This window comes from Lathamus discolor, chromosome 9 (assembly GCF_037157495.1).
Source record: "Lathamus discolor isolate bLatDis1 chromosome 9, bLatDis1.hap1, whole genome shotgun sequence".
NCBI lineage: Eukaryota > Metazoa > Chordata > Aves > Psittaciformes > Psittacidae > Lathamus > Lathamus discolor.
In genome coordinates, this window is record NC_088892.1 from 4,016,269 (window position 1) to 4,044,047 (window position 27,779).

The 27,779-nt window shown below is 49.6% G+C and overlaps 1 protein-coding gene across 3 annotated transcripts in view; it reads left to right on the plus strand.

Annotated features, from left to right (window-relative positions):
- NALF2 (NALCN channel auxiliary factor 2) overlaps nt 1-16,116 on the plus strand; it is a 28,680-nt gene extending 12,564 nt beyond the window's left edge. Inside the window, exons 2-5 of one of the 3 annotated variants that reach the window (XM_065689624.1) lie at nt 7,696-7,867; nt 8,441-9,096; nt 13,129-13,338; nt 15,186-16,116. In XM_065689624.1, the coding sequence (XP_065545696.1) occupies nt 7,696-7,867; nt 8,441-8,856 (588 nt within the window). In that variant the 3' untranslated portion in view covers nt 8,857-9,096; nt 13,129-13,338; nt 15,186-16,116. Of the gene's footprint in view, nt 1-7,695; nt 7,868-8,440; nt 9,097-13,128 lie in introns of all 3 variants that reach the window. The other 2 variants (XM_065689622.1, XM_065689623.1) reach the window with 2 other exon arrangements.
- Nucleotides 16,117-27,779: the final 11,663 nt, after the last annotated feature.

Below are 27,779 nucleotides of genomic sequence, written 5' to 3' on the forward strand. Positions count from 1 at the left end.
CCCACCAAGACTGGGGCCGCATTGTACTAGACACTGTCCAAGCATGGGTAGTCGCTGTCAGAAGAAATCACAGGGAAAATAGAGGGGACAGACCCAGGGGGACTGAACACGCTGCTGACATTGTGTACACTGGTGTGAGAGCTGGGGGTCTGGGCAGCAGGGAACAGAGTGCTTCTACCCCATCATCATCCTCCCTTGGAGGAAGGATGCGTCTGTCCCAGGGTGCAATTTATAGTTAAATAAAAAGACTGTTTCATGGGAATTGTAATGTTTTGAGCGGAGCATCAATAGCCTACTGCAGCAGGCTGGGGTTGCAGGAGTGGTTGTGCAGGGCTAGGTGGCTGCAAGGTGGGCAGCTGGACCATGGGGGTAAACCCCATCTGGGACCCAGTTGGTCAGTGCAGGTTTGCCACGGTGGCCCCTGTGGTCAAGTGGGAGATGTGGTGGGAGGGAAGGGGCTTCAAGGAGCAGACTGCAATGTCTGCCCTGTGGTCCAGGGTCTGGTACATCTGCCCCTGCACTGCTGTGAATGCAGCATCAGCCCCTGCACCAGGTACAGTGAGAATCAGTGCAGGGTGTTTGCTGGAGGGTGCATGGGGGTGCAGGGAAATGGGGGGACCCATAACATGCAGGCACATGGTACTGGCTGTGGAAGCAGGGGGCTTGGCAATGGTCACTGCCTTTTCATTAGTCCAGCTGTGATGTTAATTGGTGTGATTATGGGTTTTGTTGCTTGCTGTGTAGTAGATAGATGCAGCCACACAGCCATGCTGGGATGCCACGTGCCATGTCCAGTGTCCGAAGCGAGGCCATCAGCCCTGCTATTCCAGGAGATGCTTCCCGTTTCCGTACAAACTGCAATTCCGGGCTATTCCTCCTGGATTTGTTCCAAGCTGAGAGCTGCGTCTGCTGGGATGAGACCAGGCTTTTCCCTGGCCTCTGTGCACAGCAGCCCTTGATTGCTGTGAGCTGATAAGCAAAGAAATGAGCCTGTAAATGTGGTGACAACATCCGTGGGTTGGGAGCTGGCACTGCCAACAACTCCTGCCCTGGCCCAGCATGGCCATGGGTGTTGAAGGTGTGCACGTGCTTGCAGAGGCAGGTTGAGATGTTCGTTCTGTCCTTTGCCTGCTTGATGTGTTCCCAAGGTGTGTGTCGAGCTATCAGATATTATGAGCTTTAGTGCTATAGGGTTGCTTCCTGGGCTTTGAGTATCAAAGGTGCATGGCGGTCATGCTTTAAATCTGTTTTCATTTTGATAGATGAGTGCTTAGGGAATTGTGCATCTTAGACTTGTTTAGAGTAGCTCAGAGGGGGGTTTATTTGGGGGGGCCTTCGCCCCGTGCAGAAGAAGGGGCATTCAGATAGTCTGTAATCCAAGAACTGGGGATTTAAATAAAAATGTAAAATTGATGGGCTACTTCATGAAGTTGCTCAGGTGTTATGAGCAGGTTGCTCTGACTTACGTTGCTTCTGGGTAATTTGGGAGCAACTCCATCAATGAGGTCAAGGGATGCGGATCCAGTCTCAGGACATGGGTGGGAAACTGTCTGAGGAGTACACAGGAGTTTCCTCTTCCTGGAACTGTCCCTGAGGAGAAGCCTGGCACAGCCTGTTTGAGTGATGAACCGGGATGAAAAGTAGGGTCATGCATAGGATGGCTGGGGAAAAACTAATGGGAAAATAAACCCTAGAGGGGGGAGCGCAGAGTGGTGGGGAGCCCGGCATGGGCAGCAGGCGGGGTGCTGGTCCGGCAGCACTGTGTGGTGTTCCCAGTGGTGTCTGAGGAACAAGCAGCTGGGGGTTGCACCGGTGCCGTTCCCAGCACCCTGCCGCCTGCCTCTGGCTGGCCCCCTTCCCACGGAGCACCCGTCCTCATCTCACGCCATTCCTGCTGGCAGCCTCCATCATGATTCCTGGAGCCACAGATGCTGACTCTCCTCCATGCCCTACGGTGCTGGGGTACAATGGGCAGAGGCACCCCAGCTCTTGCCTCCCCTGGTTGTGAAACAGAGGATCTGCGGCTCCAGCACTGTCATCACCAGCAAAATCAAGTTTAGAGTAAAAAAAGAGTAAAAACAGTACAAAAAAATAAAATCGTGCACAATTGTTGGGGTTTGGGGATCCGTTGGTTTCCACCCCAACCAGAGCATGTGAATGTGGTAAGGCAGGGATAACGCAGCTCTGGAAACATCAAAGAAGTGACCAAAACCCCAGCTGTTACAGATGTGATGTTAGAACAGCTTATAACAAAGCTAATTTAAAAGGGGGAAAAAAAAGAAAAGCTGTTTTAAAAGCTCAACATTGTTAATGTCAGAATTGCAGGCGGCAGTAATTGAATACAGCGGTAATTGGACATTGCAGCTTGTGTTTGTAACTCCTCCTGGCTGGCCGTGGACGTTAGCATTCCCTTAATCCTCTGCCATCCAAGGGGGCTCTTCTCTCCTGCCCTGCGTGTCCTGCTTCCCGCGCTGCATCCTGATGTGCCAGAGCTTGGAGAGATGCCCAAGTGGCTCATTAGCAGTACTCATTTCCCTGTGTCCAAGATTAATGAGGCGCAGCCACTCCAGATGCTCATCTCAGGCCATGATGGAAATGTGAGTCCCAGGAACTGCTCCGGGAGGGGAGGGAAGGGACCAGTTCTCAGCTGGAGAGGGGGGTCTGGCAGGGGTAGGCAGGTATTTCTCCTGCCAGTCCACCTGGAAACTGGTAGCTGGGTGCATGTGGTATCCCGATGAGCAAAACATGAGCTCGCTGGTGGTTTGGGGTGGAAGGTTTCAGGCAGATTCCCTGACACAGATGGGGTCTGGTCCAAGAGAGCAGCAAGCCCAGTGGGGCTGGCAGGAGATTGTGGGATATTTATGCACCACCCCAGCCCTGTGCAGCTGCGACCGCGTCAAGCACTTGTTTCCTCAGCAGCAGCAAAGAGGAGGAGGATTGTGACAGCAAAGCCCAGCAGCTTCCAGCATAAACCCCAGCCACGAGCCCGAGCCCGCTCCGGGATCTCCTTCCAGAGCTGACCCCAGTGCTTCCTCAGATTAGTCAGCAGAGCCCAGTATTATTGCAATTAAATACAGCCCTGGGCAGCTCTGCAAAGCTATAAACCCCTGCTCCCTTTCTCAAAGCATCCAATTTTGGCTGCACCTGGTGTAACTGCTTATTACTGCTGGGCAGCAGCTCTGCTCCCCTCATGCAGTGTGGATGGTAGCCCCGGGCATGCGAGTGGGTGAACTCCCCACCTTGACCAGGTGTGAGGTTCGCAGAGGGTGAGCACCAGGTCCTGCCTTTCCTGTATTGAACAAGGTTATTTTGTAGGGGAGGGCTTCCCACTTCCCCCTCCGCCTTCATTATCCCTCTCCACTCTGCAAATCCCCCTCTGGAGAAGCAGGTGTTGCTGCCTCTAATTAAGGAGAAGGATTCGTTACGGCTGGTCCACCACACCCGTGCTGTTAGTGGGATTTTCCTGGAGGAAACTTCCCAAGTGTTGATTCCTGCTGTAATGGGAAAGCAGCAGCTCATTGGCTTAGTTACAGCTGGTGGTCCAGGTGGGCATCCTGGCTGTCCCAAGCACCACATCCTCTGCAAAGGTGTTGCATCTCAAGGATGCTTAATTCCTGCTGCATCCCTTGGTGCTCCTCACATTTATTTGGGGTGGTTCAACAGGCAGTGCCAGTGCTTACAAAATACTAGCAGCAAGTAGGTCAGCACTGAAATGGCCAAATTACTTTAAAAAATGAGTACATTATTTTGCGCAGAAAAACTCTGGAAAAGTGATTTGATGAGGGATGTTATACTGGTACTGACAGGAGGCAGTGGGAGAAGTGCAGGCAGTGAAGAACTCAATTTGGCACATAAGTGTCTGTGAAAAGGCTGTCCCTCTGACTGCTGCTTTCAGATCTCACTGGGAGTGTGAGCAGGCAGGTAGCTTAATTAGCTGGCTGTTGGGAATCCAGTTCATTCTGTTTCTTTTTAATGCCTTTTATGATGGGGTGTTTGGGCACACCTGCAAAATTCAGATGCAGATAGGTAGCCTGTCCTCCTCCTCCTCGCATATAAATTGGGTGTCTGAAGTTGGCCCCTTTCCTAGTTGTGCTTTCTTGGAATCATCTAGCCAGTCCTCTGAGCTAAAAATGCAGGAAGAGGGCACCAAGATAGAGCTATTTGGAGCTGAGGTCACTGCTATTTACTTGGGCAGGCTGGAGATCAGCCAAAAGCAGAAACAGAATGGAAGAAACGCTGATTGCAACCAAACTCACTTCCTGAGAAAGCTTTCCCCGTTGATCTAAACAGAATAAATTTCTTCCTGTCCTGAATTCTTTCATGTCCTTACTAGCAGCAGGAGAAGGCAGGTTGCATAGGGTAAGCTCAGAGACACTGAAAGCTGTTGAAAAGCCAAAGCCATGAGGCTGGAGCATCCCACGGAGTTTGCTTCTTGCCTGCAATGCTGATCTTTGCAGATATGCAATGAGTGGATGCTGGTGTCTCTTAGAGATCTGCCTGCATCCCGGTGGAGTGTGGCAGCTGCCAGCCCCATTGCTCCAGCAAGTCTTTGCTGTATTTTTGGGCACACCTGGGCAGTTTTGTGGTGGACAGCTGTGGGAATGCAACACCCAGAGGACCCACAGCCTGGTGAGGTGAGGGCCAGCTGAGACCTGGGCAGCTGAATGGCTCCAGTACTTCCCTCTGGGCAGGAGGGTGCCCTGGAGAGGAAAGGGGAAAGGGAAGGCACCAGGGAAATCCTGGTGCCTGGGTGCAGGTTCTGGGTGGGAGTGCTTCCTTTGCCCTCTCTGGCGACTGAGGTATCGCCAGCTCCTTGCAGCCTTTCACTCAGTGAAATTCGTTGAATTCATGGAATGTCCTTGTCTGAGCCTCCAACCCTCTACCAGCCTTCCCTGATAAGAGTCAACAGAAGCATTTTAGGGGGAAAACATGCAGATGCGCACCGCGTCTGCTTGTGCAAGCTGTGTTTAATCAGGAGAGCTGGATGAGCCCAAGCTCCTTTCTACCAAGCTCTCAGGAGTCTCCTGTGCCGGCTGCTCCTTCCGCCTGTGGGGCCAAACAGCGGGTTGCTGCAGCCCAAAGCTGGAGCTAGGACAGTGCAGGTGACAGCCACGGTCCTCTGCCAAGGAACCGGCTGTAGCATCCCTTGGCAGCAGGCTGTTTGGGTCCCCAGGTGAGAGCTGTGAATGTGAGCAGGTTCTAGGAAGCAGTGTGGGGGAGAGTCGGGGATGATTGAAGGGCTGGGAGGGAAACTCACAGGAAATGACAGAGTAAATCAGTTGAGCTTGCCTATGTTATGACTAAATGGGGAGCATGATACATCTGCAAATATTAGAAATGTGTAAACAGAGAGGAGGGAGAGTGATGGTTTATGGAATGATTGAAAGGAATGAACTTTTGGATGGGAAAATGTAGGTCAAGTATGAAGGAAAACTTGTAGGCAGCGAGATAAGTGGTTTCAGCGGTAAAACAACCTCCTCGGGAAATGCGAGGAAGTCCCATTGATGGAGATGTTTAGCGCAAAGCCAGATGAGGGCCTGGAAAATGGGCTCAGTTAGAGGGAGGCACTCAGTGTGTCCTGTGTGGTGCTTCCATCCGCACCCTCTCCAGGTTTCTTGTAAGGCCCCCTTTAGGTGTTGGAAAGCTTTAGGTATTGGGTCCTTCTGTTTCCTCCTCACTGCCCCACTCTCCCCTTGCTCCTGACGCTGTCCCTGAGGAGGCTGGTGGCAAGGACATGCATTATGGTGGGGCTTGTGGCATCTCTGGGACACAGGCTGTGTTTGTCCTCCCTGTTTCCCCATCTCCGCTCTTGCTCTTTCTCGGTCCTGGGGCACTCATTTTGGGCAGATGCAGAACTCGAAGCTCCCCTTCCCGGTTGTATCCTGACTCTCTGATTGCCGAGTCGGTCCCTTCTTTGAAGCTGTTCCAATTTGTCTAAGTAATTAACGTCCATCGAGCCACGGAGTAAAAGCAGGAGCGCAGCTGAATTTCCCACATCCCAGCTGAAAGCCCTGACCACAGGGCTATTGACTGCTCTGAAGTGCTTGCTCCATATATTGTGTCCTGGTCCCAATTAAACTTCTTGTGATGAAAGTTTCACCAAAACTAACATGCTTCCGTGAAAATTCTGGTTTTCATGATTTGGCATTTTCCAAGGAGAAAAAAAAGGAAATAAAATAACATGCCAAGAATTTCCCAACCAGCTTTAATCCTGAGACACTACCATCGTCCAAGCAAATGATGATAAGGATCTATGGAAAACATGGGGAAACAAAGAAGCGATGTTTTTAAAGCCTCCAGAAAATAAAAATGCAGCTGGAAGGAGGAGCGTGGGGTTTTCTCCAAGCACGTTGAGGAGGAAAATTCATTCCCTTTGAATCACGGGGAGTCCTTTCTAGTTGGTTTCAAAGGAAGTTGCATGTGGTCATTAGCATGGCCTTGACTCTGTCACTAGTGCCTAGATATATTCATAGATGAGCTGGAAGTGCCACGGAGGGTGCTGCTCTTCCCAGAGGTGTCACGGGTTTCTTGCAGCCTGAGGAATGACAGCTCACCAGGAGCAATGGGAGATCTCCCTCCCTGTTAAAGCAAGCGAAGACAAACAATTTCCACCCGTGCCTGATGCTCAGGAGATAAGGGGGGGGGGATGCAGGAGATACGGCCTTAACCGAAGCCATCCTGCTAGTTGAAATGGGCAAGAACACACAGAAGGTGGAAGGGAAGAGCTGGTTGGTGCATCTTGGTCAGCTGCAGATGGAAACCACTTTCTCTGCCCTGCTCATGAGTGGCTGTAGTGGTGGATCTGACAGCCTGAGAGGCAGGGGTTGTGTCACAGCCTTGCAGCTGCAGGTGAACCCCTGGGTTGCTTTTGCTTCTGGAAGTGTTGCTCAGCACAGCTCCAAACAGCGGAAAGGCAACTGGAGCACACATGAGCATCTGAACCACTGTTTAGTCCATGCGAGTGTTAAAATGCGCCTGTAAAATGAAGAGTTCCCCCCAAGGTCTGCCCATGTGAGTCAAAAGAAATGGCACAGAGAAAAATTCCAGATTTCCATGAACTGGGACTCTACCCCAGAACCGGGTCGATAGGTGGGGAATGTGGGGAAGATGTTATTTGGTGACAAAGAGGGATGAGCCTGAGGCTGCAGCAGCTGTGTATGCTGTATCCCGGCGGTGCCTGCCTGCTTCTGGCCAGCAGCTTTTCCAGGAGGCAGAGACCCTTGGAAATTCCCAATGAATGTCAGCCCACAGTCTGTCTTGCTGTTCCTTGTCCCTTGTTCAGAGCTGATGGGGACAAAAGTGCTTTAGAGGAGGCATAAATGGTCCCTACCCTGCCCTGAGGGACTGGTGGGATGTCTCGTGAAGAAGGAAGATGGTCTGGGATGGGCAATAAGCGGTGCTTGAGTTTTCCCATGTGATGGACCAAGCTCTTGGGCCACCAGCCGTGGCAGAGTCACTGTGGTGTGTGGCAGTGCCTGTCTGTAGAGAAATCTACAAAAGCTTTACTTTTGTGGTAGATTTAGTTTGTTAGATGGGTGCCGTGCTCCCAGCACTTCAGTGGTTTATTTTGATTGCTCGGTGAGTTCAGTAAGCAGCCCTGATGTACTGACACACATTTAACCCCTTGTCTCTGCAATGCTTTGGCTACCCAGCTGTCCAGGGAGGTAACATGTCCCTCTTGGTGACTTCCCCTAGGCTGTCTACAAGGCCTGGTTGTGCTCCGAGTATTTCAACGTGACCCAACAACAGTGCCGACACCGGATCCCATGCAAGCAATACTGCCTGGAGGTGCAGACCAGGTGCCCGTTTGTGTTACCGGACAATGATGAGCTGATCTATGGAGGTTTGCCTGGCTTCATCTGTACAGGTAAGGAGATCCGGGGAGTAGGGCTGGGCTCTTGCACATCGAAGGGGTCAGGGAAAGATGGGGCAGGGCTGGGTGCTGACGAGTCCCATTATGCTTGCAAGCCATGCACCAGATTTTGAAGGCTTTTTGGGGCAGAGTGGGAGGAGGTACAGTGTGAAGGCACATGAGCAGTACCTGACTGCCAGAACGTGGCTGTCTGGGGCTGAGGTGTAAGTGGTTAATGGAGACCTAGCAGCTGCCCAACAGCTTAGAGTGGGAAATGAAAGCCCAAACTCTAACTGAAACCTAAAGCAAGCATGTAAGGGAATGAAGGTAGTGGGATTAAAGCAGGGTTGGGACATTAAACTGCTACAAGCAGCATCTGGGATGAACATGCGTCAGGGCTGCGGTCTCTGCTTGCCAGTCTCTGCAGGCTCACAGTCCCACTGAGGGCCAGTCTCAGGCGTCTTTGGGTGTCCCAGTTGTCAGGTTCTGCCTGTCCCTTAGTGCATGGCTGGCAGGAACTGGGGCTGGCTCCATCCACAGCCCCATCCAGTGTCCCACTGACCGTTTTCCTCTGCTTCCTTCCCCCAGGGCTGCTGGAGAACCAGCTGCCTGACGAGGAGGCCAAGTGCTGCGAGGTACAATGGGACTCCTGCGACCACCCGCCAGACAGCAACGACAACACATCCCCCAAATCCACAGCATCAGAGTCACTCCATTTCCACCGCCACGACCCCCACCTCCATCACCAGCGGCAGAACCACTACCACCTCTACCACCACCACCACCACCACCAGTACCACCAGCCCCACTCCCCATCCTTGCTGCCGGTCTCCGCAGGGTCTCGCTTCAGCAGCAGCAGGATCAGACTGTGCGTGCTGGTCCTGATGCTTCTCCACACCATGGTGTCCTTCTCGAGCGTGCACAGCGGTGGCGGGGCGGCCGGCGGAGGGCTCAGCCTGGAGGCCCTGCCTGCCCTGGAGGAGAGCGTGGCGCGGGACGAGTGACACGGAGGGGAAAGCCGACCTCTAAGAAGAACGCCAGATCTTTTTCCACGAAAGGGGGCACATGCTATTCCTCCAATGGGAGGCACGGGATTGGGGGTGACGCACACACACACACCCCTGCACATACCCCCAAGAGCTGCTCGCCGCGGGGCATCCCCGTGATGAAGAGTCTCTAATGCGCACAGGGCTGCGGGACTCGGCTTTGAGAAGGGTTCGGTCAGTAGCAGCCGGCGCAGGAAGGTACGGCACAGGGGTGGGGGAGCGGAGGGGAAGGGCTCCCTTCGGATGAGGTGTCCCTGTGGAACTGCCACGCATCTCCCAGCTGCCTGCCGCGAGTGCCTTGGGCACCCGCACCTTACCCGCCAGCGAGATGCCAAGGGTTTGACAGCTCAGCCCCCGTTTCTTTTCCTCCTCGGTCTGTAAGTCCCCCCATAAGGGCCAGGCATGCAGGAGGCAGCACCTCCTGGCACAGCCTTGGTTGGCCCCCACTCCTGTCCCAGGGAGAAGCACCAACTCAAGGCAGAACGATCCTTGTGAGGTGCAGTGTCCTCAGCCTGGTGTTCCCCTTGCTGATGGAATTTTGGGGGACAGGAGTGGGATGATATTACATTACACTGTGGTACTACTCGGGGGTTTGTTTCATGTTCCCAACCTGCTCCTCCAGCCTTTCCTCTCCCACTCCTCTGTGCAAGGAGGTGGAGAGGCAGGGAGAAGGCACAGAGCAGGAGGGACGTCCCCAGCGTTCCCACATCCCACTTTGCCAAGTGTCCTGATGATTTGGTTTAACCTTTTTTGCTTTCTTTCCTGACTGGAGTGGCTGGTCTCTGAGAGGAGTTAGGGAGATGTGACTCCAGCAGTGCACAGGCAAAGTGAGGGAATGGGATTGTGCATGGTTACAGTTGGATGCAGGGCATTGGAACACATCCTTCCATGCTTCCCAGCCACACATCATCAACTGGATGGCAAAAGAGCTGGAGAAACTTGACGTGTAGGGGGAGTCTCCCACACAAAGAAGAGGAACTATTAAAGCCCAAATTGGGAAGAGAGGTTTTGTGAATACTGCCTATCCATGGATTCCCCCTCAGACCAGAAGATTTCTAGGAGCCCAGCTGGACTTAGCTGGGCAAGGTGATGGCTGGTGCAACCTCATTTTATTTACTTGTCTTTCTTTTAACCTGAGCTCAGTGTATCCAGGGATTCAGCCCCAAACAGAAATCAGATCCTGCTTTCTTAAGAAATTCCGAAGTTCTCCACTCACCCATCAGGAGCTGTTCCCAGCATGAATACTGCAGAGTGGTTGCATGGGGAATGGTGCAGTGCCTCCAGGCCAGGCACCAGGGACAAAGCTCATTCTAGGGGTATGTGAGGGGAGAGAGGAAGGTATGTTTTAGCATGAAATGTCCTGGTTGCAATGTGGATGTGAACCTGCTCGTTGCTTACAAAGGACATGTGATGGTCCCTCTGTTTTTAGGCTGCCTCTTGATGGGGAGCAGAGCTGCAGCCCTGCTGGGAGGCAGGGATGAAGCAGGAGGAATGTCCTGCTGCATCTCAAACTGATCCCAGATCCCTGCGAGGGTCTGAGAAATCACAGAGTTGAGAGCTGTTTTGTGGTTCCTGGTCTGCTGAGGTGAAGCAAAACCAAGCAGAGCCGCATGAGCAAAGCTACTTCCTGCCCGGCTGGGAGAAGGAAGTACCGGGCATATCATGGGAAGGACAGGTTTCCTGATGTTTCCAGCCTATTTGCAGACCAAAGAGGCACTGAGAAGCAGCTGAATGTTTGATTTCTGCTTTGACTTGAATCTCAGAGCTTTAGGGTGATGTTTACTCATTATCAGTTGCCTGTTACCAAAGTCCCACAGATACAAAGCCCATGAACCCACCGTCCCTTGGTTATCAGGCTGGGAGAGGTGGTGTTCATGGGAGATGCAGGGTGTTTCCTGAGCTCCTTGCTGTTCCTGCCGGAAAACGAGAGGCTGATTCTTTAGTGTTTGACTATTCCTCACAGCATCTATTTATTTTCAGTCTAGTTTACACCAATCTGAGAATGTGGACATGCAACAGTTCAGCAAATAGGGATCTGACTCCTCCTTTTGCTCTGCTGCTAAGAAATGAGTTGTGTAGCTGCTTTGATGACTAGCAAAAGCATACAGCCAGACCAAGGGAGGGAGCACAGTCCTGTTCCTGCCTAGAGACAGCCGGATCCAGTTCTCTCTTAAGGAAATTAGATTTTTCATGTACTGCCAAGAGTTAAGCTAATTCCAGGCGCCTCTCTCGGAGATAGGCTGCATCCAATCTTTGAGCGACTCATCTAGAGAGAGAAGAATAGCCCAGTGTGGTGCGTCAGCAAGTGGCCCTGAGTCACTGGCCCTATTCATTGTCTGCTGGTGTGACACTGAGCAGTGCCCAGCCTGCATGCAGGCGGGCAGCCTGGTGTTCTGTGGGCTCGCTCTGCTGCACTCTGTGTATGTGAGCCCAGGGCTAAGACTGTTCTCAAGGGGTCTGTGCCCTCCTGCTTGCTCCGAGGCTATTCTGCGTGCTGGTGAGCAGAGCCACAGACCAGGGTGTTGGTGTCAGTCTGGGCTTGGGGGACTTCTGGTAGCACTGAGGGTTTGTGATGGGTGGTGTCCAGAGAGCGGTGGGAGTGAGGTCAAATAGCCCAGGTTATCTCCAGGAACTAGGGTTTTGCTGGAATAACCTGGGAGCTGTGATAATCATGTAGAGTCACAGAATGGTTTGGGTTGGAAGGGACCTCAGGAGCACCTTGTTTTAAGTAATGGACACATTCCACTAAATCCATTAGGTAAATGTCTTCACCTTCCATAACTTCAGCTGGTGAGCTTCACCTCAGGAGGCAGGGAGCCAGTGCTACATCCCACTGAATCTGAAAGCTGAGCCATTTCCGAGCTGGGGCCTGTAGTGTGACTGCTGAGGAGGTGTAGCTCTGACACCCTCATCAGTGAGGCTCCATGGAGCAGCTCTGCCGTAGCCAGAGGAGATCCACACATTTCCCAGGCTGCGGCTTCCCTGGAGGTGTTCACGTGAGGCCAGCGTGCGGGGTCCACGGGCAGGGGAAGCGCACGGGGTGCGGGGCTGCGTTGGCAGGCGCAGGGCTGGGCTTTTACCTAGTGTGACTGGGAGGAAAGTGCTGAGTCTTCACAGACCAAGGCTTTTGGAAGGAGTTCTTTTATTTAGCGAGTCTGGGCTGCTGTCAATAAGTTTTGTGGTTTTAGGGCACCATATGCTGTATTCAACACTTTGCCAATCTCGTTAAATGAATCCAGACTCGGCTGTTCACAGAACAGGACAGAGCAGCTGGAAGCGGTGTATGTCACAGTCCATCATTATAAGGCCGTCGGATAAAAATCTTCTCTTTGGTCTGACATTACAGCCTTAATAATCCTTCATCCATATTAGTTTTCTCTTTGCTATACAAGAGAAAAGTCCAGAAAGAACATGTTAACATCATCTCAGTTAACGCTGCTGACACTGGTTTTAGTATAACAAAGAGTGAATGTGCCTCTCATAGCAAAAGGGTTTCTCTGCCCATGTGTGTAGGTACGCTTCAACTTGAGCTCCCACTTTGCCCAGGAGCCCTTTGCAGAGCCACTCTCCTGCAGCCACCTTGGAAAACACCAGGTCTACATGGATTTATCCTACCAGGAATTTAAAACCAAGGTGCTTTCTCCTTTTCATTCAGTAATCTTATTTCTTCTCCCGAGGGAAGGCACTGTGCATTGGGATTAGTGTGTAAAATTCAACCTTTCCTTCTGTGGATAGACTCTTTGCTTGAAGCAGAAGCCTACTGGAAAGCAGTGATTCCTCTCTGCCATCCCTGGCAAGAAACTTTGTCTTTCCTGAGGTGCGATGCTATCCCAACAGGGTCTGGGTGCAAGGACAGTGCAAGCAGGGGTGCAGGAGGAAAAGGAGTTGGGTCCTGCCCGGCTGGAGCGTTAGTCCTGGGTTTTGCACTTTAATGTCACTGCCAGTTGTACAAATTAATTAAAAATAACTGAAGAAAAATCGCAAAGAAAGGGCCTGCTTCCTCTGGTGAAGATTAATCATTCCTTGAGCCTTTTTCTTATGAAAATACAGATCCATGGTAGCCCCAGGCAAAAGATTCCCAGGGAGAGCCCTCACCATTCGTGCTCTGAGTTAGGGAAATCGCTTTGAAAGCATCTGACAACTAAAGCAGAACATGTTGAGTAACTTGGCAACACTCAGAAAACATCTTGAAATGGTTTTTGTTCAACACATTTTGCTTTGCTTCAATAGGAGATGTCAGGGCAGTTCATTCACTGCCACTCAGGACTGCAGGCGATGCTGGGAGACGGTTTAGAAAAAAAAGCCAAAAGAAAATCCCTGATATCTGCTGCTTCTGGAACAGGATCCTCCTCAGTGGTACGATGGAGCTTCCCATGGCCGAGTGAGCTCTGCAGCTCCCATCTGGCTGGCGCAGTCTCCCTGTGCCACGTTCACAGGGAGGTAGGTGATTCACAGTGCAGAGCAGGGCCTATTGAAGTCTCTGCTGCAAAAAGTCAGGCAGTAGCTTGTGATGAATTATCATAGGATACCTCCCTGCCACCCCAGAAAGGAATGCCTATAGAAATGGGCAGAGACAAAACCAGGACAGAAACGTGCTCGGGTTCTGCGAAAATCCCTGTTAAAATCTATGCAATGTGGCAGACAATTTTGTTTATAGACTTTCCAAGCTGCCCTATGGCTTCCCATCCGCAGGGGAATAAATCTCTTAAATTGCAGTTGAAAGGTTAGGAAGGGCAGTGTCTAATGTTTAGGCAGGACGTTAGTAACCGTCTGATCTTCCCCATCAAACAAAGCCAGCTCTTGAGCATCCTGGGGGGGTGAGAGCGGTACCTGCATTACGAACCCTTCCATCATCCCTTCTGTGCCCAAAGAAGCCTGTTCACAGCTCCTGGATCACAGCAGCTCAGGCTGAGGGTACACATGTCTAGGCATCGTTTAGTTTTATTTCAGGAGCGGAGGTTTTCAGCCGCTGATTTTGGGTGTTCTTGGTCCATATGGCTCTTTGGGTGACTGCTCCCCATCCTGTGCCTTGCTGCATGGGGAGGGATAGGGAGAGCCTGCTCTGCTTGTCCTGAGTGCCAGACCCTGACTCCTGAAAATCAAGTGGTTTACACCATTCCTGCAGCTCCAGGCTTCACCTCAAACAACAAAGCCAGCCCAGACCATGCTCCCCATGGCTGAGTGGAGAAGAGCATCCTCCCAAAACCAAGTTTTCCAAGACCAGGACTCCCTGCATGTGGGAGAGGCCACAGGCATCAGCTCCACCAGGGCAGGTTCTAAAGAGACCTTCAGTTCTCCTCAACTGGGATGAAGGGAGCAAAGAAGATGCTATGGCCATATGCGAAGAATAAATCATTTTCAAATCAGGATCCTAGAAAAGAAAATCATAAATAATTCCCTTTAAAAGTTATTGGGGTTTTATCAAAGCTCTCGGCCTCTGCTCACAGGATGGGGTGTTCATGGGCAGGAGATGGGCTGCACCCATGAACACCATTCCTCCAGCTTCCTTTCCTACACTGCAGATCTAGTACTTTTGTTGGAAACAAAGTCAGGCATGGTTTCCAGGCTTGTTAGTGTTTTATGATGCTCCATTTTCAGCCCAGAAAGTCAACAGCTTCACTTGTTGTAAACTGAAACTCAAAAGAAGGAAAGACTAGGTTTGGCTTATGAAATTTGGGGGTGGTTTTACCATTTTAAAATGTGTTTGGGAGCTGTGCGTGCTTGAGTTGCAAAACAAAAAGATATTTCAAGCCAGACAGTTGTTGGTTTGGTTGGTTTTTTTATTCTGAAACTTGTCAAAACAAGCTATATTGATTATTATGACCTTTTTTTTTTTTTCAAATTGAGAAATGGATCAAGAACAGCCCTTTCCCACAAAACCTTTCATTTTCAAAGAAAAGTGGAACAAAAAAAAAAAAATCAGTCACACTTTTTCTGCTCACACAGTTGGAACTGGTGGCAGTGGATTCAGAGAGAATAGCAATTTGTAAAGAATTCCAACCAGTTTGACTTAAAATAGCATCCAGCCAATTTCTTGGGGGCAGTAGGCTGAGTGGTTCCATGGAAAAAGCAGGCTGGAGAACTGCTGTTCTTACCAGGGTGGTTTCAGTCCAGGATTACACACCTTGGGAGCTGCATGGGCGCATTCCTCCCAGGGAACTGTTGCTGAGATGCTGCTACCCAGGAGGAAGCATCCTCTCTTCTCTAGGAGCTCAGCCAGTGGAAGGAGACCCCAGCCATCCCTCTAACCAACCTCTGTTTTCTTTCCCAAACCCAAACGAATGCAGAGTGAATCTTCCAGCCTCCAATACATTCGGACATCACAGTTCTGGGATGCCTTCAGACCTGGTGATGCTCCCGTGTGCTCATGGGAGTTTAAATTTGGAAGGAACTCAACGGGCCGGAACGGCACGAAGCAGGAAAAGCCGCGGTTCAACAGGAACCGGTGTGAGGGAGAGTTCTGAAGAACCCCCAGAGAAAGTGTCCTTGCCCTCTTGCCCTTCTCCACTCCGAGCACGGGAGATGCTGCTCCTGGCAGCCGCGGCGAGGTCTCTCTGCCCCTCTGCCATGGGGGGGACCTCGGCAGGGACCAGAGCCCCACCCCGCCGGGGCAGCTTTGCCTGTAGGGGACCAGGCTGCTCGTGACCGAACCCTTCTCAAGTGCTTGTGACATGTCGGTGGTTACAGAGCTCAGACCTACAAGACAAAAAGGGTCCTTTTACAGAACGTGGTGGCGAGGTGAAAACAAAACAAAAAACAAACCATACTGCTGAAGTCAAAATATTCTTTCTAATCCCCCTGCCCGGTTTCTCTTTCTTTCCAGCTTTCTTCCTCTGCCTCCCGAACCCTCCCTCTCTGTTCCCACCCCCCTTCTGTTTCTCTTTCTCCCCTCTGTCATAAGAAAGTGACTGTGTCCTCGAGGGGACAGTTTTCTTATGCCATTTTATACACTGTGCTTCATGTTTAGAACTTTTTTGCACTAGTTCCTATTACATTTCTTTTCCAAAATGGTTTGACAAAAAACAAAAAAAAAACCCAAACAAAAACACAAAACCCATGCTATAATTCAGTTGTATTAAAAATATTATCCTACTATTCTCTGTGTTCAATAGTCTCTGTACCTGTAATGCTTTCAGTTCTGTTGTATTTTGGGGCAGAGGTTTTCTCCGCTCCTTGTTTAACCCAGTAAAGAAATAAAATGTTAAGAATTGATGATAACTTCCTCCTCCCTTTCTCTGTGGTTTAACTGGGGCCGTGCAGGTCCCAGTGTGGTGCTCGCTGGCTGGGGTGATGCGGTGGCTTGGCTCGGGTGCCGGCTCCCCACCAGAACCTGCCCTTCAAACCCGCTCTGTCTGTCTGTCCTACGGGTGCTTTTTGCCTGCAAAATCCAATTTCAAATGGAGGCCAGAAGAGGCGGAATGGAGGGACAATAACCCTGCCCTACTGAATCTGATTTCGTAACCTTTCTTTATATTCTTTTGTTTCTTGCCTTCACATTTCTTGCCATGGGGCTCACCTCAGAACAATAGGGGCAAAGACTGTCACCAAGAGATTCATCAGAGAATAATGACTAAACCAGGGTATCCAGATTTTGCCCAGCTGAAGTCCACACCCACATATAATCTGGAATTAATTCATCTGGACAACAGATCTCGGCATGCGACAGAGCTAGGACACTCCGCTCCAAATTGAATGCTGCATGCCAGGCTGCAAAAGGCCATGTAATAAAACTCCAAAGTTACACTTTGGCCATTCCTACCCCGAGCTGAAAACTCACAGTTTGTAAAGAAGACGAAAAGAAAGCACAAGAAAGGGATGAAATTGGACAGTGATAGAAGGCATTTTTTTAAAGAGCAGATTGGTGCAGAAGGCAAATGCAAGGGGAGGCACCGGCTCTGCTGTAAAACCAGGAGAGTGGTGGGTGCAGGGGGGGAGAGCACGGCTGGGGAGTGGGTGCCTGGTGTGTAACTGCATGAAGGGCTGGGTGAGGAGAGGATGAGTGGGATGTTCTGGTGTCCTCAACATAAAAAGGACATGGAACTGCTGGAACAAGTCCAGAGGAGGCCACGAGGATGATCAGGGGACTGGAGCACCTCCCGTATGAAGACAGGCTGAGGAAGTTGGGGCTGTTCAGCCTGGAGAAGAGAAGGCTGCGTGGGGACCTCATAGCAGCCTTCCAGTATCTGAAGGGGGCCTATAGGGATGCTGGGGAGGGACTCTTCGTCAGGGACTGTAGTGACAGGACAAGGGGTAACGGGTTCAAACTGAAACAGGGGAAGTTTAGATTGGACATAAGGAGGAAATTCTTTCCTGTTAGGGTGCTGAGGCACTGGAATGGGCTGCCCAGGGAGGCTGTGAGTGCTCCATCCCTGGCGGTGTTCAAGGCCAGGTTGGACAGAGCCTTGGGTGGGATGGTTTAGTGTGAGGTGTCTCTGACCATGGCAGCTGGGTTGGAACTGGGTGATCTTGAGGTCCTTTCCAACCCTAACTATTCTATGATTCTATGTTGATGCAAATCAATGACGGTGGGGTTCTTTGTTCTAAAATCCATTTGTCCTGGTGTTTTCCAGCCCAGTGTTTTGATTTTCAGGGAGTACCATGTTCTGGTACTGCCAACAGGTAAAAATCAGGCAAAGCCAAGATGGTTTCCAGGACAAAACGTGAACATGAACTCTAATGTAGAAGCATGATGGCCAGCTAACAGAAATGAGGGGCCTGTTACCTGCATAGAGGGGACCATGCTTAGCCCCACAGACACAGAAAGGCACACAGCAGAGGCTATCTCTAGAATAGCACTCAGATGTCTCAGGTTAGCAGATTGCTGCAGGCAATTAAATCCAGCTCAACCATTTCCTAAGGTCTGCACCACCCCATCCCACTTGCTTTAAATGTACTTTCAGTAGTGGTTCCTCATGGGTGTGTTCTGAACTGCCCAAATGTGAGCAGCTCTGGGCCTCAGCTGAGTTCTAGAAACTACGTATTAGAGTCCTGCAAGAGTCTTGAGCTGTTAAATACTCTCAGAATACAGCCCCAAGCTCCTCATGGAACGTGTTTGGGTTTGCTTTGTCCTTTGGGAGCACTGCTGGCAGCACAGGTCCCAGCAAGCCCGCTGCCATTGCTCATTCCTATCAGTCTCCTGCTGCAGCGATGAGACAGCACTTGCTGGCATCTCTGCCACACTGGGTACGTGGTCGCTGCTTAATATGAAGCCTTTCAAAATAGAACTACTGTTGGAGATTGAAGGTTTGAGTTCCTGGCTTGGTACAGGTAACACAGGCAAAGGGTGAGAGCTGAAGGTGCTTGCTGAGCCCACAGGAAATAACACCGTGGTGTGGCTGGGATCAGGTGTGGGACATGCTGCGGCAGAGGTTTAGGGAAGCCCTGTGAAAGCAGGGCAAGCATACAGCAATGCTGCTCCTGAAATATCCATACATCAGCATGCATTAATGGGATTTCTGAGTCAATTGCAAGGGATTTGCCGGTATCTCTTTATGTAACAGCTCTGGGTTGATGTTCAACTGTTGAATTGGCACAGCTGCATTTTAAGACCCTGGTATCCCCTGTCCTGTGGCAGTGACTGCTGTAGGGCCGTGCTGCACGCTGGAGATGCTATTTGTTCTTGAAAATTCCTTTTGATGCCCCTGTGTCTTGTCACCAGAGACACACATCCCTCACCCATGCTCTGCAGGTTTTCAGGCCTCTCATGATCTCACAGTCCCCAAGCATCCCTGTCCTCGGTCACTGCCTTTCCAAGAAGAGAGGTACCATAAGCATGAGCCATCTCCCCACCTCCCAGATGCCCTAGGAAAGGTATGTGTTGGGGCTTGGCTACCATATAAAAGACCTCAAGATTAATGGTGCTGAAGAAGGGAGCAAGAAGGGTCATGGCTGCCCAGCCTGGGGAGCTCACAGTGAGCCTTGGATAAAGCACAGGGAAGGGTCTCAGTGGCCACAAGGTGCCTGAACTGGTGCAGCAGCTGCAAATCCACCCAGGAACATGCCATTTCCCAGGGATTTCATTAGCAGGGATTTGAAGTTGACGCAAGTTAAGCAGATATACATTTTTATGGCTATAGGCCTGCAGACATCAAAGCTGGAATGAGAGAGAAATTTCGCAGCTGTAAATTTGCCTTTTGGCTCCATAAAAGCTGAAATGGGCAATGTAAAAAATATTACTGCCAGAAAGAGCATGGAAAATGCTGCACCCCTGAGAAAACAACACAAAGCACCGCAGACCTAAATGAAACTCCAGGCTTGGAAATGCTTTGAGGTGCAAGATGGGACTCCCCAGGCACTGAAATCGTGTGTGGGGTTGGGATGTCTGACACCATCTCTTCTGGATGTGAGCTAGGAATTCCCTTTGTTCCTATGTTTATTTATATAGCTTAAAAGATGACACACAGGGTTCTGCATTCTGGTTTATCAAACAAGGAAAAGGCATCATTTTTCAGGCATGAGCATCTAGAAAACACGCTAACTGTGTGATTGTATTTCTGGGCGGTTTCAGAGCTCCGGGAGTTTCTCCGTCTTCCCTGGGCAGAGGAGTACTCGGGACTTACAAAAATTAGGCAACTTTTTTACCATAAATCTAAAATTGTGCTTGAGGGCCTTGTTTTTCACAGCAGCATTTGAACATGGAAGACTGAAGAGAGCCTGTGTTTTATTTTCCTTTCAACTCTTCACCATAAGGATGCAGTTTCAGGCAGTACATGAAGCTCAAGGATGTTTCTAGGCCTTTCAAAGTCCGTGTGTTCTGGATACATTCATACCGAAATGCCCTGATGTTGGTGAGGAGTTCTTAATTCATTTGTATGTGATCAAACAAGTATTATTTTGTTGGATTTTGTGGCTGGGAAGTTACTGTGGTGCCACCTCAGAAAACTGATGAAAATCTTGTAGTTCGGAGTTGAAGAATATCATATTTTTCCCCATTCTTTTGCCTGGAGGACTCCTTTGGTCACTTCTTTTTGTCTAAGATTTGCACTAAGTAGGATCTTACAGTTCATTTTTCACCAGCAAGCCCCTTGCCATGGCAGAGCAGGAGTTGCCTGGATGGGCTGCTGGAGGTGGGTTTATATGGGTTTATACACTAAAGGCTGTGATCCAGCTGGGTTTTACTGTGTGACTTCTTTTTTTCCTGGTCTCTCCTTTGCCCACTGTACATCATGGCCTTGACACTGCACAAGGGTCTGTGTCATTCTGCTAGATCTGGTTTAGTAACTGAGGAAGACCAAGGTCGTACTGATGTGTTTCTCCCATTGAAAACATCAGTGTCTTTATTAATTCAGATTTAATTGTACCAAAGTGAAACCCCTTGACAGGAAAGGGCTGAGAAGGGGGTTTTCTGCCTTCACATGAAAGCAGTGGAAGTTCTTTTTATTTCTTTCATCTATATCTATACAAATACACAGACATAAATGTACAAATATACAGAGATGTATATTTCAAGGCAGAGGGTCAGGCACAGAAGGAGACGGTGTGCTGGTGCCATATGGGACTTGGATAACCCTCTGCTCTCACGAGCTTGCCCTGAGCTCATCTGGAAACCCTGTTTAATAAAACCACATCAGGCGAAACCTGTAGGTCCCAGTATTCTGAAAAGAGTTTCAAAAGCCTAAGAGTGAGGCCCTGGGAGTGGGTGGCCTTGGCCGTTGTGTTCCCCTTCTACACAAGGGCAGATGTGCTGCGAGAGAGAAGATTTGGTGGTGGGCAGCAGGAATGTGCAGGTCCCATCCTCGGGGACTTCTCTTTCAATAGTGGCAGGGAGACTTGGTGAGGTTAGGCTGGATGATGTGGGCTGAGACTGCGAAGGACTGGACACAATGCTCCTGTTGCCCTAATGAGAAAATAGATCGGGAGTGTGGGATATGCTTAGCGGTATATCCGCTCCAAGTGTATTATCCAAAAAGAAGCCTGCTGTTGTTGTTTACTCCCTGTCAAGCTGCTGGCTTTCCTTGGGCCGCAAGGAGTCTTTCTCCTTGCAGCCGTGTTCCAGTCATGACATCTCAGATCAGTGTCCTGTTCCTGTCCTCCTCCCCAAACATCTCACCCCTTGCAAAATCAGTTGTACACCCAGAAAACTTGCTTCTGGTGTGAGTAATTGAGAGTCTTCTGCCGGTGCAGGTGAGGGTCTGCAGAAGATTCCGGAGGTGAATTGGTGTTGTGTTAGGGGAGCAACACAGACATGGCACATCCAGAATGCCAAGATTGTTCATCTCGTGCTCTCCAGCACTGATCCATCCCTCGCACTGCCTTTTGGTCAGCTTCCTGTAAGGAAAAGGGTGAAGGATCTGGTTTTCCTTTGAAGAGAGAAGTGTTAAGTGCAAGCAAAGATCACAGACCTGATATATCCAGGGGATGTCAAGTTACATCAAACTTCCTCTTCTTAACAAGGAAACATCAAAACAAGCACCCTGAACCAAGTCACAGAAACTGCTGCGTGCAGTGCCACATTAGGGAGAGGTTATCTTTGTATTACCTGTGGCACATCACATCATTTACACCCTGATTTCCTTTCCTCTGCCTGTCTTGTTCTTGTTATTAACACAAAATTAGTCCCATGGATGTGATAATCAGGGTTATATCCTCTGTCTCTTTTGGGCATCCTAGCTACCCTTCACACTTCATCGGTCATGTTTTCCGAGGCTGGCTCTAGCAAGTTTTCACACTCTTCTTCCTCCAGTTTTCCTTGGTTTCTTCCCACCACCCTCCTCTCTAGCATTCAGCCTTTTTGCCTGTGACTTGATCTTCGCTCCAGAACTCACTGGTGTTGCCCCACAGTTTATCTACACAGGGATCATTCTACCCCAGTTTTTGCTCCTTGCAAAATCAGTTGGTTCTCAGTCTTCCCCAAATCCGCCTCTCCATCACTTGGTGCTAAGCCCAGGTCAGCCACCAGCCTACAGTAAAGCTCCAGGTAAGCCTGCAACCAGCTGGGAGCAAAGTCTTGCTGTCAGAAGCGCCCTGACATGTTTATATTCACAAGCTTGTCAACATTTGGCTTTTTTTTTCCCTCTTGGGGAACATTGCTGCTTTTTCTAGCACCATTTCAGATCCTCTGAGCCTAGTTGTGAACAAGGCTAGCATCAGTGTTAAAACACCAGATGCCGTGGAGACCCGTTTTGGGTGAGTCTATGCTAGAAGCTGTCACTACATTGGCATTAGGGATGGTGGAGTTAGGAAGCCAAAGAGAAAACCTCTTTTATGTAAACTGTAAGTTTTTCATAAAAGCCTTTCTAATTTGTACCAAAGAGGCTCTAGCACACCCTTGGGACTGGTAAAAATAATAATAGCTTAAGAAGTAGAAGGCTGTGAATTTGAAACAGAAGGTTATGAGATTCAGAAGTATTACAAAAATGTCAACATTGTATATCAATAAATGTAATTTAGATATACAAAGGAGATAGGAAAGATTTCCACAAAGAGCTGTCAAGTCCTACCTCTTCAGATCTCTTTGAAATAAAGCAGATACCTTCAGCCAACTGATCCAGAGAAGCTGGCCTGCACATCCAAAAGTATGTTATTTCAAATCACAACCGAATTAGTTCTTTCAAAAATGACATGGTTTGCTGTTTTTCAAGCATCACTTTTTATTCTGAGATGAAACACACGAGTTTACAATTGGCCGGTCTAGCCTAGAAATGCAGCACTCCCCTAAGCTAGCAATCCAGAGCTGATGGAGCCGTGACTCCTGGACCTGTAAGAAGAGATGAAGGCAAATGGCACTCATTAGGGCCGTATCTGTTCACTGATTGAAATATGCCTTTATAATAAGCAATTTGATTTTCACTATTCCATACCATAACAGATGGCTTCTGCCCCTTCCCAGATCCTCTAACCTATGCTCAGACACGGTACTTTATCAAGCCTTGATCTGACATGGGCTCCACAGAGGAAATTGCTGGTTTAAGGCGGTGTTAGTATAGGATGTTACGTCTGAGCCCTGTGATCTTTCTCCTCGCCTCAGTCTGCAACGGCTGGCATGCATCTAAGAACAAACACTTGCGTTTTCCTTCCCCTGGTTATTGCTGTTGTGTAATATTAGCAGTCTCGAGGTTGCAAATCACTGAAATCCCAGGTCACCTGGAAACAAAGCCACTTACAAAGAGGTCCTCTAGATGGACCAGGGCCTCGGCTGCTCAGTTTGCAGTAGTTTAAGTGAGCTGAAAAAGACAGTTCCATATGTCCTGCTTATGACTGCTCCTGCTTTGACACAAATTCCTCAGCTTTACCCTTTTCAAAGCCAGGGCTTCAGCTTTTTGCCCTGACCAACCCCAAGATGCTTCGTTCAAGTTTAGCCCAGAATTACGTGGGAAGACCCTAGTCTGTGGCTCCCAATTGCTACTGACTCCTCCCCGCTGGCTCCTCTGCAGAGACAGCTTTAGTGTGCAGAGAGAAACCACTGGTCTTCAGGAATGTAGGGGACAGGGGGGCTTTGCTCCCCTATCTCAGTGCCTCCACATCTGGCACTGCGCTTTGCACTGGCTGTCAAGGCAACGCTGCTGAGAGGCAGTGTATTCATGCGTGCAGCTGTGTTCATCGGGCTCAAGGACATGCTGGTCACTGTGCTACCAAACCCCACTGCAATCTGGCTGGTTTTCATTCTGGTTTTCGTTTTTCTTCAATAATATTCATTTTTTATTTATTACTTTTTTTAATGCTTAGCCTGGAGGAGCTGCACATAGCAGCTGGAATCATCTGTGCAGCTGCGACCAGAGATATATGGTGTGTTATTGTACCAGACTGAAAGCTGACTTGAGAAAGGCAGGGCTAAGGCCTCCTCAAGACCCTGGGCTTTTCAATGCTAATAATGAAGCACCATTAGTACGTATGCACAACGTGTCACAGATACGGAAGCTGCAGGCCAGATACACTTGAGGAAGGGCAGGATGAGCATTCCTTGCAGGGACCTGGGGCTGGTGGCTTTCAGGGATGGTTCTGGAAGACAAACAGGCTAGGAGACACACTGAATGAAGCCCACAGTGCTTCCCTTGTGACAAGTGATGGTGCTTCATGAGCTGGCTGCATGTGAGGCCATCAGTCCTGGGAGTCCCTGCTCCGTGAAAAAGGATCAGCAATGGGGAGATGGGGCATTGGTCAGTCCCACAGGGCACCCCAAAGCAAGGCTTGGTAAGAGCCGTGCCACAGCCGCTGTCCTGATGGACATCTAGAAATACCCCGAGGAACTGCAGCAGTTCAAGAAGAGTCTGTGGCTTTCCTTGGGGGTGCAGAAAGCATGTGGGTTTAGTCCAGTAAGGACCAAACCTTCAGGTACAATGAGCAATAAGATGGGGTTGCAGGGCCAGGGCGGTGCAGCTCAGCTGGGCTGGGAAGAGCCTTTAGAGTGGGCTGTATCAGCAAAGCGAGATGTGAGCACAGGGCAGTGCTTGAGCTCGTGTACTTCACAGAAACTGAGCTTATGCCACTTAGAATTAGCTGACGTTGTACTGTATTTTGTGGATAGGCTTTCCCTATGCACAGGTTGAAATGCTTGTTTCATGAGCGTAGCATCTGTGCCAGATAGAGGGAAATCTGACAGGAGATGTCCTGGAAAACCCTTACGCAAGGTTTATGGCGTGTGTGTGTATTTTCAGCCTCTTTGGCTTCTGCTTCTCTTGCTTTAAAGATGTAATTTCTGTGAGCAATAATTTAATCAGGGCTGCTTCTCCAAAGAGGTAATTTGTGCAGTGCATTAACAGAGACAAATATAAAGTGAGGGTGCTGAGGCGCTGGCACAGGGTGCCCAGAGGAGCTGTGGCTGCCCCATCCCTGGCAGCGCTCAAGGCCAGGCTGGACACAGGGGCTTGGAGCAAGCTGCTCCAGTGGAAGGGGTCCCTGCCCGTGGCAGGGGTTGGAACTGGATGAGCTTTAAGCTCCGTTCCAACCCAAACCAGGCTGGGATTCTATGAAGGTGACTGAAATGATTTGCAGGCAGATCAGGGCCACAGCCTGAGCCCCTCTATGGGCAAAGCGCGCTGCAAGACCCATCTGTGTCTGCTCTGAGGGCGGCTGCATGCTGGTTTAGGTGGGAAGGGTTGTGTTTCAGGGGTCTCCTACCCGGACAGTGGCTCCGCAGGTCCCCCTGGGGAGCACCAAACCCAGAGCCATGCTCCTTGGTGGGCAGGTCAGGCAAATGCCTGCACCAGGAATGCTGGAGCCTGGGAAAGCCCCTGTTGTCCTCTGGCAATGGGCAGAGGAGAGGAGCGCCGTCCTCTTGGTCCTCCAAACTAAGCATTAGCTGAACAGTGCGGCTCCCTCCTCCCTGTTTCCGTGCGGGCCGTTGGTGAGCGAGTGTTACCGATACATGGGGCAAAGCAGGCGCTGGGGCTTTCTGAAAGGGTGTCTGTCCTATATCATGTATATTCCTCAAGGCAAAGATCATATCCTCTTTCACTGGCAACAGCAAATCCTGCAACTGCCTCTCCAGGACAATAACTTGGAACACTTCTCCACTGCCTGCTCGCCTGAGTGACCTGGGATGCGGGGAGCTAGGGGGTCGGGGGCGATGAGTACCGGGGAGGTTGTATAATGTGGTGTGGAATATCATTGTTCCAGCCAGGATGAGTAAGAGCACAGCTGACACTGGTCACCGGCTGCACTTCCATGTGTCTGAGGGAGGGGGAGGCTGAGATACAGTTGCACAGTTGACAATAAAGACAATAAGTCTATAAAAGTTTTAGAACTGAATAGATTCCTAACATTTGTTCTTCATTATCACCAAATAACATATAAATAAACATACAACAGAACCAAGAGCAACATCCTAGTTACCATCTCTAGAAGAAGCTGCGTTTAGACATAATTTAGGATTCTCTGGCCAAACCTCCTCCTTGTATACTCTGTAACGAAGTGAAATAGCAAAGCTGGCTGAGCCATCGGGCCTCCATCTTCCTTTTAAACAGAAAGCAAAGCAAAACCTTGTCTATACAGGAAAGCTAGGTGTCGATGTGCTGCTAATTCTTAGAAGTCAGTAGTACAGGGGGAAGAACACATGAAAATAAGCACAGTAAGAACTGATAGACCTGAGTGTTTTCCTCTCTCTGTAGAAAGAACACAAGCATAGCTAACTGTTTGGTTGTTGCTATTGCTTGTTGATAATTACTTGTGCACCTTGAAGGAAAAAATGTCAGTCAATACATGGGGGTAGGTTTTGCTTTTCCTTTTTTTCGTGGTTAATGATGTAAAATGGCCCCTGGAGTGATGCTGTGTGTGCTGTGCTCTGTGAACACTGCCAGTGCTTGCGAGGGAGAAAATAATCCAGGCTTCAAAAGCAGCAGCTGCCGAGCTGACACTGGGATATCGAGTGTTTCCTGATCATCCTCCGTCTTGCACATCTTGTCGAAGCCTGTTACAGTGACTGCCGGTCAAGTGGGGAAATGGGACAGTCCTGGTGCAGGAGAGTTTGAGGAGAGGGCTGAGGAGCTCGGTGTCATTTTAAACAGCAGTTACAAGTATTCATAGAGTAAGATGGGAGGGACAGCGAATGGTCAGAGATGGTGATGTCCCGAGAGAAAACAATCTCAGAAAAGTCATAGATGGAGCCAGGAAAGAGGCATCAAATGAATGCCATTGCTTAGTACATGTTGCCCTGATAACGCGAGCATGATGTTCAGTCTGTGCCCCTATGGAAGTGCTTGGACACAAAGAGCTACCTTTACTGCACAGGCAGAGCTCATAGTTATTGAGAAGAGAATCTTAAATAAACCAGATTGTATGAAATGTCTCGCCTCTCACTGAGGAGAAATAATTGCAGCTGCAGCGATGTGTGGAGGCTTTATAAAATTCAGGATCCTTCGTCCTAAGGGCTTATAAATACATTTGAGGACACACCATCGGTATGCCGTGACTTCAGGTTTCAGGAGACTTTATTGTATTGATGTTGTTGCTAACATCACCAAGAGAGTAAAAGAGATGGCTTTCCTGCAATTTAGCGGAGCTTTCTTCAAAGGAAAGTCATGAATTCCAAAGCTTTTAGGTCACACATGCTAAAACCTGCTCCATTGCTGCTGCAAATGTTACAGCTGTTGCCAAAATGTAAATGGAAAATGGGCTAAAAATCTTCTTTACAACATCCTTCTAAGAGATCCCCTGATCTGTTAAATATGCACAGCAACTGGCGCTTGGACCTGCCATAAGGTGCCCTGTGTTCTGCTGGGACAGTTTTACCTATTCCAAAAGAAAAGGGAGATCTAAAGTGACATGGCTGCTATAGCAGGTTCTCCTCCCATATTTGGTTAAATCCCGTGTGGATGGAAAGGTTCTGTTGCACTGTGATGCTGAAGAGAACCCAGCAAGTTCAGGAATGGAGAGAAGAAGCCCCCCCAGCATTAGAGATGTGGCCTCTGTGCGTTGTTCCCCTCTTCAGCCTCTGCTCACACTCCAGAGGACTCTGTCGACTGCTCTCTATTTCCCTGTTGTGGACCCTGCCTTTGGTCAGCCCGTCCAAAGCATTGCGAGTCCATTCCTAACGCTTTGAAGAATCCAAGCATTTTGCATCCAAGAAATACGAATCCATCGTCATTTCTGCAGCCGTGGCGAGTGAGAGGCTGGAGAAAACAGTGCAAAACCTCTGTTTCTGGGCAGTGCCACATGGTCAGTGCATGAGGACCTCTCTCAGGTCCGGGATGGCACATAATATATATCAATCACATCATCAGATAGGATTTCTTCTTAATTGGTAGGGCACTGCACCATGATCTTCTCTGGGAGGCAGAAGTACCTTTATTTGGGGATTTGGCAAATGCCCCTAATGAGATCTGAGTAGAAATGGTGATTTCACTTGTTATGTACAGTTAACAACTGATTGACCCAGCTAAACAGCTTGGACTTCAGGCACTTGCATTATGGACCTGTCTTTAAGTATCTATGAACATAATCAGTAC